Genomic DNA, 12,729 nt, shown 5'->3' on the forward strand with positions numbered 1-12,729 from the left:
GCTTTTCATATTCGCCTCCCCAACCGGTTTTCATAGCAATAATTTTATGATTGAACAAGCGCTCAACAAGATGCTGGAAATCATGAAACTTCTAAAAAAACTTCAGATTTAAACTTCAGAAGATATATCTAAGTGAATTTGATAAAGTCATCAATAAAACTGACATAATACTTGTATCTCCCAGCAGAATCTGGTGCTGGACCCCAAACATCTGAGGAAACAAGTTCTAGAGGATGACTAGACACACTAGTGGACTTGGGATACGACAATTGATGACTCTTTGCTTGTTGACAAGCATCACAAACAACATCTTTATTGAACTGATCTAGACACGGGAGACTATGAATGCTAATTACCCTTTGAACAATGGGCGCAACAGGATGGCCTAGGCGCATGTGCCATCTGTCAAAGTACAATTTATTGACTCTAAAGACTTGTTTTATAGGTTGCACAGATGGTAGAGGATATAGCCCCTTCTGACACGTCCCTCTAAGAAATATGCTCCTCGTGTCCTGATCCATGATCAAAAAGAAATTAGGATGAAACTCTAGGAAGGCATTGACATATTTAGCAAGACGGTGAACGGAAACAGGATTCTTTGTGGCTTGTGGAACAATGAAGAACATTTTTAAGATCAAGAATACAACTGGAGGTATGAATAGTAGATCAACCAATATGACTAATATTCATACCTACACTACTTGCAGTGTGAATCTGGTCGTTGTCGTTGTACTTGTCCCGAATCGCCAGTTTCTCCAATTCTCCAGTGATGTGGTTCGTGGTTCCCATGTCAGTGTACCAGTTTATATTCACCATGTAGAATTTTGTTGTAGCAGAGACGTTATGTTATTCAGGCACATAGTTCTCATCATACTTGTACCAACAATCTGGAGCAATATGCCCCTTCTTCTTGCACATTTGGCAAATAGGGCGGTTGTCGACAGCACCGTTGTTGGTGTCGCGGCCATAGTTGCCGCACGGCTGCTGGTAGTGGAGGTGGTGGTTGTCACGGCCACGACCACCGCGCCCACGATTGGAGTCTCCACATCCTTATCCGCCACGTCCACCGTATGTAGCGGCATTGACAGAGGAGGATCCTCCCTATTGCAGGTCTATCCTAGTCTCAAAACTTAAAAGTTGAGAGTACAATTCCTCAATTGTGATGGGTTCAACTCTAGTTACAAGTGCAGAGACTAAAGGATTGAATTCAGCATCTAGCCCATTAAGGATATATGCGACCAACTCTTCATCATTAAGCAGTTTCCCTGCCTCCGCCATCTCATCTGCAAGCGATCTCATCTTGCCAAAGTACTCGGAGACGCTCATGGTTCCCTTCGGCGCCGTCGTCAGTGCGAGGTGCACGTTGATTACACATGCACAAGTTTGAGAAGTGTACATGTCTTGTATCACTCTCCAAGCCTGAGCCGTCGTCCTTGCAGTGGCCACCTACGACAACACATCTTGGGATAGGGACGCGAAGATGAACCCAAGGACTTGTTGGTACGTGGCGTACCACTCCTCATATGCAGGATTTAGAATCTTGACCTCCTTGTCTGCAACTTTTGATGTGATCTCGGCGTCGGGGGCGATGCTTTTGCCGGTGAGGGCTTGCGCTTCCCATAGCGCAAAGTTTTGTCTCGTGAGCTTCTCCGAGACGTGGACGTTGGGCAGCGGGTTGGAGGAGGAAGATGAACTAGTCGACATTGCAATCTAGTTCTTTGTAGCTCTGGTACCATGAAAGAATTAGAGGTGCATAGGCGTCGAAATCACTCGGTGGCGATGTTTCATGTTACTTAACAAGGAATAACCCCTCGCGTGGTGTTTACATAGGGAGCAGGCGCACAACCGTGATCAGCTTGGCTTACAAGCAAAGATTACAACAAACACAGGATATATACTTCCTAAACTAACTAACCAGGTCGATCACGGTTTGTATCTTGACAAATATTGTTAGAACCGAATATATCTTTCCATCTATATATCTAACAGTATATGCTTAAAAAGATAGAACTTAGGTTAACTTGCCCAAATTGATACTGAGTCACTCTGGTAGCCTTGTGAGTTGTGATGCTGATGTTGATTCAGTTAGATAAAACTAGATCATAGATGAATGCTTTTGGTGCGATCCGTGTATTGTCTTATGCTCTTGTTAACTTTCTTACTTCCTTTTAGGATCTTTTTCACCCTATATGTAAACTGATAGCTAAAATGGAAAGAGGCATTTCACTATATACGTACCTGTTACCTCTGTACCTCAACAGCCGAGGCAGTAGCACTAGCACCACACATATCAGGGACCGATCGAGTTGGACAGAGTTTGAGTGCTACAAGCAATAGATATAGGTAACCTGCTACACGCCTATACGTATGTATGTACATGCTCACAATGCAAATACTAGTACGATACTAGTCAGTCTAGCTGAGACAGATCTCATGCTTAGGAGTGTCATTTCGATGCTAGCTAGTTCCTTGTTGAAAATTTATATGCTTGCATGTTTGGGCGCGCGGTGCTGTGGGCATCACATCACATCGCATAAGAAACAGAGGAACGTCCAATGCCCACCCCTAAGCAGATGCATGCAAAAGGTGATTAGTGCATGATTACATCCCAAACCAAGAAGATTAGGTAGGTCATAGGTATTAACTAATCACGTACAACGGATCATTAATTAGCTACTGCATGCGCTATCCACATGGGAGGAGGGGGCTCAAGCCCTTTACCCAGACGCACCTAGGAGCCCGTCCTTCAATTTTTTGGTATGAAAAAAAAAAGAAAAAGAGAAGAAGCATAAGAGCCTTCTTACTTAGTGCCCTGTATCTGCCACTGTAGATGGCTAATACAGCCAAAAGAAAATATACTGTTGGTGTTGAAAAAAGGATTCGTAGCCACACACTAGCGAAGCTACATATATGTTAGGTGCTGCTCATGCACCATGGTAAAGAAATAAAATTCTCTTAAACCTAAAATTATCAGCTTTAAACAGTAAAGTTATATACATTGCTATGTGTAGTGCACCACCGTCGTATTTATTCTAGCATCATCACTGTAGCCACATATTCCCCAGAATTGACAGAGAATTTGAGAACCGTGAGTCCGCGAGGGTAAAGCAAGATCAGTTAAAATCAGCTAAACGTCACGAGCCACTAGGGCCTGCTGCGCTAAAAATAGGCCAGCTGGATCTATCCAGGGCAGGTTCACACCGACACGTCGCGAGCCACTGAACAAGCACTGCATGACATCTCTTTCGATTATCGCTAAGCAGATCCTCGATTTACAAGGCGTCCTGATCGTGCACGTACAGCACGCGTACATGAGTGGTCCCTCTGATGAGGACTGATGCATCCGTGATGCCAAATAACCAGTCATAATATTGTACCTCCTTTTCGTTCGATTACAGATCTAACTATACCACATTTTATGCTATATAATTAGATATTTTAAAAAGAGTAAATTTAGAAGGAAAAAACCGGGTTATGTGGTCCGATCCAAGTCTCAGAAAACCACAGATTTATTGGCACGTGTCACTTGACACTAAGTTTTATGGTACATTTGTTTCGCAAAACCTAAACTTCAATAAAATCATAGCATTTCTTACATGTGAGTCCCTCTTTTAAGTGCATACAAGGCTGGTAGGCTTCTAGCTTGACACCCGACGTGGTGACGGGAATGCAGCTTTGGTATGGATGGGTCTTCCGGCCGTGGATCCTCGCCATGGCAGTCATCATCTTGGCTCAAATCTGGACTTGGCCTTGGGCTCCTTGTCTCGAGGTGGCCTAGCAAACATATCAGAATTGAATATTGGATTCTACTTCATGAAGATGACATATGGAAAGCAAAGTGCGATGGACTTGTAGTCCTTTGGTTGAATCTTTGTTCATGCAAGTATACAAGTGCCATCATCACACGAATTTCTTTTCAAGCCACTAAAGGCAACTACATTGGTACCATCTTATAGATTGCCCCATATATTGACACGTAGTCTTAAGATGATTTATCAAAAACCAAGTATATTGGTACACGTCAGTCGTCTCGTGCAATGCCACATAGAATTTTAGATGATTTAGGACTATGAAAGAGGGGACCCACATGTAAGAAATGATGTAATTTCATAGAGATGGGGTTTGTGAAACAAATGGACCATAAAACCTGAGGTTGAGCGATGCGTGCCAATAATCTTAGGGTTTTGTCACATTTGAACCATAATACCCGAGGTTTTCTAAAATCCACTCTTTTATAAAAAGTACTGCTAGTCGAAGTCAACAGTGACAAGTGAACAAAAACGGAGGGAGTAATTTAGGTTATAATTAAACTTATTGGTGGTAGTGAATAGTGATCATCATATACATATATAAGTACAGGGTTTCAACTAGACAGCATTTTGATACTCCAGTATCTTTCCTATGGCTGAGATTATCCACGTAGGAAAAGGAGGAACGGGCTGGACAATCTTTGCTGACGGCCAGCCGTCAGAGATTCTACTAGTGTAACTTGATGTTATTTTGAAGTGGGATGTCGCCGCTAATGGACGTCAGTTTTCTCTTGAAACTATATATGCTCCACTTTGCCATAAATTAAACCATTTCTTGAGCTGATACACCATCAAATCTTGATCAAGATCAGATCTAATGCATGCTTTGATCTTGGCTACGGTTGCGGTAATAATGCACGCCCTCCATTTTCACAGCATTGCATCCTTGACCCATTCCATTAATTATATATCTTCTAAAATAAACATGTATGGGGGTGCTTGGTACTGCGAGTCTTTTACCTATAAAAGTTGACGAATCTTCTAGAACATTAGTTTCTTTTTTTTTCAAGGAATTCTAGCAAATTAATTAAAATCTGTTTTTTTGACAAATCTGTATTAAACCAAAAAAAATCAAACCAAATATTTGTTTGCACCTCGTATTCAGAATATATCAATTTGTAGTACTAATTTGATTTATTCTTTTGGGTTGGAACATATCGGTCTTCAGATGCAAAACCTGTTCAGTTTCAGACTAGTTAGTTGACTGAACCAGGTAACTGTAGTACTGCACTTGTCCTGCAAGTAGGAAAATACAAGTCCAGTCAATCTTAGTACTTAAGCCTAATCAATCAAGAAATTTTTGCCATGCAAGGCTTAATTATCTGTAGTGCAAGAATTAGGTGAGATAACTCTAGTGACCTGTAAGCTGTACTACTGCAAGATTGACTGACTGATCGATCGACTAGTGATGTGGAACAAAAACAGCTGATACGGACTGTAGCCCTATCCCTGGTTTCAAACTTTTTTTTTTTTAAGCCGGCTGCAAACTTTTTATCTGGACTGACAGCCTATCTATTTAGCATGGGCTTTACAATGCATCCTACCTGATGAAATCTACCACATTTTGTTTTGCCCCATATGGGAACCTGAAGTTTCTGAACCACCAAGCATAGATCTCTAGCTGAAGCTAAGGGGTAAAGCGCTGTCCAATTTGTTGGCTAAGTGCGTGCGCGTGTGTCACTTTTTCAATTTTACAGTGCGCCTTGTTTTTCTGTCGATCTCTAGGCATGGGTGCATCCAGCATAGGCCAGCGAGGGCACCTGCTCCCACTTAATTTTTTTTAGAGGATTATATTTTTTTATGAAGTTGTAAAGGCTCAGTCACTAGTATTCTTTCGCTCAAAATTTTGGCTGGATCTACCGCTGACAGCTGTCTCTAGGTACTACCACCATTTTGGCAGCTACTATATATGCATGCCTGTTTTTTCTGTGTGTAGCTCATGCTTCTTTCAGGTAAAAAGAAGCTCCGGACATGCCCTACTACTGTATATCTTCTTTGCGGAGCTAGGCATATAATCCACTGTATTAGAGACTGACTAGTGCGGTTTTAACTACTCGCTAGATAACTGCAGTAATTTGCTTAGCATTGCAACTCATGAGTAATTGAGTAACTATTTAATTACCTCGAGCTAGAGATAGTTGACCATGTCACGAGTAATTGAGAATGCATGGAAGGAGCATGCGTTCTACTAGGTTTTTAGCACGCGCTGCACGGCTGAAGAGCCCGGGCTGGCTCCTACGAAATTCATGCAGTGCGCAGAGAAAACTCAAATCGAATTAGGTCTGGTGACATGTCAGATCAGATCGGGTCCCCGCGGGTTTTGCACCTGACTGGGACGGGGACAAAATTTGCCCCGCTGGGATCACGGGTCGGGAGCGGGGGCATGAATTTACCTGCATTTCTTCACGACCACCTGAGACAGGATGCACAGCTGTCGGCCAGCCCAGCCCACCCCCACCTAACCCTAGCTGCCTGCCTCCTGCCACGCACCACCTACGTCGTCGCCCGCCTCGGCTCCTTGCTCCCACCAGCGGGTCCTAGTCGGGTTTTGGGTCCTCGCTGGATTTAGGGTCGAGGATAATTTTTCACCTATTAAGGGTATCAAACTCGGGTCGGGTTATCTTATTCGGGTTTCAGGTTATGTGTGTTCTTGCTGCACCCAGACCCAACATGTCCCGTTGTCGGGCCTAAATAGAAAGTCAAAACACAAACCTAAAGCAAAAGCAGGGCACCAGTCACGACTTTCAAAGCACCCACCACGACCAGCCTGTGGTGTCTCTTTTCATCTTTGATTTTTTTTTCCCCCGCCAAGAAAGCCTGCGAACACAGAACCAGAGAACACCTCCTCCGGTGATCCCCTCTATACAAAGCCACAGTGGCGATTGTGCATGCAAGCTACCGCAGCCGTAACAGCAACAGCACCAGAAAACGCCACAATGTCGATGATGGAGAACCAGGGGTGGTCACGAGCAGCGGATGCGCGCGCCGGGTGGCCATGCTCCGCTTCCTAGTGGTCGCGTTGGTCATCACCGTCTTCCTTGCTGGGATCGTTGTGCTCGTCTTCTGGCTCGTTGTCTGGTCGAAGCCCATCGAGTATATGTTGGATTGATCTTGGCACCTAACGAGTGGAAACAGAAAGATCGAGAGCAATAGGGGAGTCTGTCCCTTCTACACATTTTGATCGGAGACGCAACCAATGATTGGTTGTGGTCTCGACTGTGCAGCGCCATATATATAAGGAAGAGGAGCCGACGTCCGTGAGAAATTAATCTCACGTGGCCCTATCTCTAACTAACACATCTAAACCCCTTAAGATCATCAGGGCGCTGAAAACAGATCGAAGGCTGCCGCCGTGACTTCACCGAGTTGCTTCACCACACCGGCGCTCACTGCATCAACACCTTCCCCGACATCGACGACCACAAGTGCGACAGCATCTTCCTCGACTACACACGTCGGTCACCAACTCATCTATACCTACACCAACTATATCTTCTCACCGATCACCAAGATAGTCTCACCGTCACTAAGATGGCATCATACTTCTGCAATAACGGGTGTTTGATATTAGAGCTAGTGAATTGATAAACACCTAAGTCTAACAGTATAGCGTCACGCGCGCCGTGGTGCGCCACTTCAACGTCACGCCGCCGCCCGGCGCCACAGTCATCGTGACGTTCTACCTAACCCTCGCTGCCAACAACCCGAACCGGCGCGTGTCGGTGATCTACGACTGGGTCGAGTTCTACGTGCTCTACGGAGAGGCCGTGCAGCTGGCTGTCGCCAACGCGCCGGCGTTCCGCCAGCCCCACCGCAACGAGACGCTGCTGGACGTGCGCGCCATGGCGCGGTCGGTGCCGATCGCGGAGCAGACCGCGCGGGAGCTGGAGCACGACCTGGCGGCTGGCGAGGTGGCCGTCGACGTCCGGGTGCGCGCGGGGGTCCAGTTCAAGGTCGCCGGCCTCAAGACCAGGCACTGCTCCTTGCAGACGTTCTGCTCGCCGGTGGTCATCAGCCTGTCGCCGTCGTCGGCGTGGTCGTTCTAAGCCGTGCGACGTCGCCATTTTGTGAGGCAACACTAGCTAAGTGCCATTGGATCACTAGCTAAGTGTTGTGTCCTGAACAAGTTTGGCTTGGATCAATGGTTTGTTAGGCTTAGTTTTTTTTAACATCGGGCCTCTTTCCCGTAGTCTTCATTAAAGGCTTTTTAGAGATGCGACGCCGGGGGATCAAACCCTGGCAGGCTCGGCTCACGCTTGGAGTTCACGCTTGGGAGTTTGTTAGGCTTAGTTGTTTGACTTAATACACTTGTTGTGTTGTAAATCAAAAGCTCTGGAAGATGCTGCCTTCTTTCCTTTTTCCTTTTCAAAATGGTCTGCTGAGCTTTTGCCATGTTTGATACATTATCATGGTTGCTGTGAGTGCCATCCCCATTTCGGAGAGTTTCTTGCTCCTCTTGTTCAATGTCTTACTCAACAATTCACACTTTTTGTTTATTTATTCATCTGAATTATATTATCAAATCTGAACTTTTTATTAGTATATTGAACTTATCTAGACACGGGAGACTATGAGTGCTAATTACCCTTTGAATAATAGGTGCAGCAGGAGGGCATAGACGCTTGTGCCATCTATCAAAGTACGATTTATTGACTCTAAAGACTTGTTTTATAGGTGGCGTAGATGGTAGAGGATATAGCCCCTTCTGACACGTTCCTCTAATAAGTGTGCTCCTTATGTTCTGATCTATGATCAAAAAGAAATTAGGATGAAACTCTAGGAAGACATTGTTATATTTAGCAATGCGGTGAACGGAAACAAGATTCTTTGTGGCTTGTGGAACATGACGAACATTTTTAAGATCAAGATTATGAGTGGAGGTATGAATAGTAGATCGATCAATATGACTAATATTCATACCTACACCGCTTGCGGTGTGAATCTGGTCGTTGTCGTTGTACTTGTCCCGAATCACCAGTTTCTCTAATTCTCCAGTGATATGGTTCGTGGCTCTCGTGTCAGTGTACCAGTTTGTATCCACCATGCAGGATTTTGTTGCAGTAGAAATGTTACGTTATTCAGGCATATAGTTCTCATCATACATGTGCCAACAATCTGGAGCAATATGCCCCTTCTTCTTGCACATTTGGCAAATAGGGCGGTTGTCGACACCACCGTTGTTGGTGTCGCGGCCATAGTTGTTGCGCGGCTGCTACTGCGAGTGGTGGTGGTTGTCGCGGCCATGACCACCGCACCCACGATTGGAGTCTCCACATCCTGATCCGCCACGTCCACCGCATGTAGCGGCATTGACAGAGGATGATCCTCCCTGTTGTAGGTCTATCCTAGTCTCAAAACTTAAAAGTTGAGAGTACAATTCCCCAATTGTGATGGGTTCAACTCTAGTTACAAGTGCAGAGACTAAAGGATTGAATTCAGCGTCTAGCCCATTAAGGATATAGGCGACCAACTCCTCATCATTAAGCGGCTTTCCTGCCGCCGCCATCTCATTTGCAAGCGATCTCATCTTGCCAAAGTACTCGGAGACACTCATGGTTCCCTTCTGTGCCGTCGTCAGTGCGAGGCACACGTTGATTGCGCGTGCGCAAGTTTGAGAAGCGTACATGTCTTGTATCACTCTCCAAGCCTGAGCCGCCGTCCTTGCAGCGGCCACCTGTGACAACACATCCTCGGATAGGGACGCGAAGATGAACCAAGGACTTGTTGGTTTGTGGCGTACCACTCCTCATATGCAGGATTTAGAATCTTGACCTCCTTGTCTGCAACTTTCGATGTGATCTCGGCGTCGGGGGCGATGCTTTTGCCGGTGAGGGCTTGTGCTGCCCATAGCGCAAAGTTTTGTCTCGTGAACTTCTCCGAGACGTGGGCATTGGGCAGCAGGTTGGAGGAGGAAGATGAACTAGTCAATATTGCAATCTAGTTCTTTGTGGCTCTGGTACCATAAAAGAATTAAAGGTGCGTAGATGTCAAAATCGCTCGGTGGCGATGTTTCATGTTACTTAGCAAGGAATAACCCCTCACATGGTGTTTACACATAGCCACGTATTGCTATGTGTAGTGCACCACCGCCGTATTTATTCTAGCATCATCACTATAGCCACATATTCCCCAGAGTTGACATAGAATTTGAGAACCGTGAGTCCGCGAGGGTAAAGCAAGATCAGTTAAAATCAGCTAAACGTCACGAGCCACTAGGGCCTGCTGCGCTAAAAATAGGCCAGCCGGATCTATCCAGGGCAGGTTCACACCGACACGTCGCGAGCCACTGAACAAGCACTGCATGACATCTCTTTCGATTATCACTAAGCAGATCCTCGATTTACAAGGCGTCCTGATCGTGCACGTACAGCACGCGTACATGAGTGGTCCCTCTGATGAGGACTGATGCATCCGTGATGCCAAATAACCAGTCATAATATTGTACCTCCTTTTCGTTTGATTACAGATCTAACTATACCATATTTTATGCTATATAATTAGACATTTTAAAAAGAGTAAATTTTGAAGGAAAAAATCGGGTTATGTGGTCCGATCCAAGTCTCAGAAAACCACAGGTTTATTTGCATGTGTCACTTGACACTAAGTTTTATGATACATTTGTTTCGCAAAACCTAAACTTCAATAAAATGATAGCATTTCTTACATGAGTCCCTCTTTTAAGTGCATACAAGGCTGCTAGGCTTCTAGCTTGACACGCGACGTGGTGACGGGAATGCAGCTTTGGTATGGGTCTTCCGGCCGTGGATCTCGCCATAGTAGTCATTATCTTGGCTCGCCATAGCAAGCCGAGTGTAGCTCGGTTGGTATTGTCTTCCGGCGAGAAACGGACCTGTTCGGGTTCGAATCCAAACGTGCGCACGCTTGGGTGTCATCCCTTCACGGCCGCGTCTTAGTCCCTGGCAGTCGTCGGTTGCTCCCGGAGGCGCTTTTAGCCCTCTGGCCTTGAGCTCCTTGTCTCGAGGTGGCCTAGCAAACATATTAGAATTGAATCTTTGTTCATACATGCAAGTATACAAGTACCATCATCACACGAATTTTTTTTATAGATAGCCCCATGTATTGACACGTAGTCTTAAGATAATTTATTATAAACTAAGTATATTGGTACATGTCAGTCGTCTCATACAATGCCACATAGAATTTTAAGTGATTTAGGACTATGAAAGAGGGACCCACATGTAAGTAAGAAATGATGTAATTTTATAGAGATGGGGTTTTGTGAAACAAATGGACCATAAAACCTGAGGTTGAGCGATACATGCCAATAATCTTAGAGTTTTGTCACACTTGAACCATGATACCGGAGGTTTTCTAAAATCCACTCTTTTATAAAAAGTATTGCTAGTCAAAGTCAACAGTGACAAGTGAACGAAAACGGAGGGAGTAATTTAGGTTATAATTAAACTTATCGGTGGTAGTGAATAGTGATCATCATATACATATATAAGTACAGGGTTTCAGCTAGACAGCATTTTGATACTCCAGTATCTTTCCTACGGCTGAGACTATCCACGGAGGAAAAGGAGGAACAGGCTGGACAATCTTTGCTGACGGCCAGCCGTCAGAGATTCTACTAGTGTAACTTGATGTTATTTTGAAGTGGGATGTCGCCGCTAATGGACGTCAGTTTTCTCTTGAAACTATATATGCTCCACTTTGCCATAAATTAAACCATTTCTTGAGCTGATACACCATCAAATCTTGATCAAGATCAGATATAATGCGTGCTTTGATCTTGGCTACGGTTGCGGTAATAATGCACGCCCTCCATTTTCACAGCATTGCATCCTTGACCCATAACATTAATTATCTTCTAAAATAAACATGTATGGGGGTGCTTGGTACTGCGAGTCTTTTACCTATGAAAGTTGACGAATCTTCTAACACATTAGTTTCTTTTTTTTCAAGGAATTCTAGCAAATTAATTAGAATCTGTTTTTTTGACAAATCTGTATTAAACCAAAAAAAAATCAAACCAAATATTTGTTTGCACCTCGTATTCAGACATATATCAATTTGCAGTATTAATTTGATTTATTCTTTTGGGTTGGAACATGTCGGTCTTCAGATGCAAAACCTGTTCAGTTTCAGAGTTTCAGACTAGTTAATTGACTGAACCAGGTAACTGTAGTACTGTACTTGTCCTGCAAGTAGGAAAATACAAGTCCAGTCAATCTTAGTACTTAAGCCTAATCAATCAAGAAATTTTTGCCATGCAAGGCTTAATTATCTGTAGTGCAAGAATTAGGTGAGATAACTCTAGTGACCTGTAAGGCTGCACTACTGCAAGATTGACTGACTGATCGATCAACTAGTGATGTGGAACAAAAACAGCTGATACGGACTGTAGCACTATCCCTGGTTTCAAACTTTTTTTTTTTTGAAGCCGGCTGCAAACTTTTTATCTGGACTGACAGTCTATCTATTTAGCATGGGCTTTACAATGCATCCTACCTGATTAAATCTACCACATTTTGTTTTGCCCCATATGGGAACCTGAAGTTTCTGAACCGCTAAGCATAGATCTCTAGCTGAAGCTAAGGGGTAAAGCGCTGTCCAATTTGTTGGCTAAGTGCGTGCGCGTGTGTCACTTTTTCAATTTTACAGTGCGCCTTGTTTTTCTGTCGATCTCTAGGATGGGTGCATCCAGCATAGGCCAGCGAGGGCATATGCTACCACTCAATTTTTTTAAAGATTATATTTTTTTTATGAAGTTGTAAAGGCTCAGTCACTAGTATTCTTTCGCTCAAAAATTTGGCTGGATCTACCGCTGACAGCTGTCTCCCTGTTTTTCTGTGTGTAGCTCCGGACATGCCCTACAACTGTATATCTTCTTTGCGTAGCTAGGCATATAATCCACTGTATTAGAGACTGACTAATGCGGTTTTAACTACTCACT

General features: G+C 44.3%; 1 protein-coding gene and 2 non-coding genes across 3 annotated transcripts; 1 reads left to right on the top strand and 2 right to left on the bottom strand.

Moving 5' to 3' along the window:
• Positions 1–1,121: 1,121 nt before the first annotated feature.
• On the bottom strand, positions 1,122–1,260 carry LOC133908113 (small nucleolar RNA Z247). The gene has a single exon (XR_009908085.1). It is a non-coding gene; the product is annotated as a small nucleolar RNA Z247 (small nucleolar RNA).
• Positions 1,261–6,804: 5,544 nt separating this feature from the next.
• Positions 6,805–7,855, top strand: LOC133907377 (uncharacterized). Its single transcript, XM_062349410.1, has 2 exons — positions 6,805–6,908; positions 7,420–7,855. Exons 1-2 carry the CDS (start codon positions 6,805–6,807, stop codon positions 7,853–7,855), a joined length of 540 nt encoding a protein of 179 aa, XP_062205394.1.
• Positions 7,856–9,158: 1,303 nt separating this feature from the next.
• On the bottom strand, positions 9,159–9,297 carry LOC133908116 (small nucleolar RNA Z247). Its single transcript, XR_009908087.1, has one exon. It is a non-coding gene; the product is annotated as a small nucleolar RNA Z247 (small nucleolar RNA).
• Between the last annotated feature and the right edge of the window lie 3,432 nt (positions 9,298–12,729).

Source organism: Phragmites australis, chromosome 24, assembly GCF_958298935.1.
Source record: "Phragmites australis chromosome 24, lpPhrAust1.1, whole genome shotgun sequence".
In the NCBI taxonomy this organism is placed as follows: domain Eukaryota; kingdom Viridiplantae; phylum Streptophyta; class Magnoliopsida; order Poales; family Poaceae; genus Phragmites; species Phragmites australis.

Bases quoted from the DNA above. Each gene is read 5' to 3' on its own strand.
- LOC133907377 (XM_062349410.1), top strand. From the start codon at position 6,805: ATGCTCCGCTTCCTAGTGGTCGCGTTGGTCATCACCGTCTTCCTTGCT. The intron at 6,909-7,419 runs GTTGGATTGATC...CTAACAGTATAG, and splicing joins TCGAAGCCCATCGAGTATAT to CGTCACGCGCGCCGTGGTGC.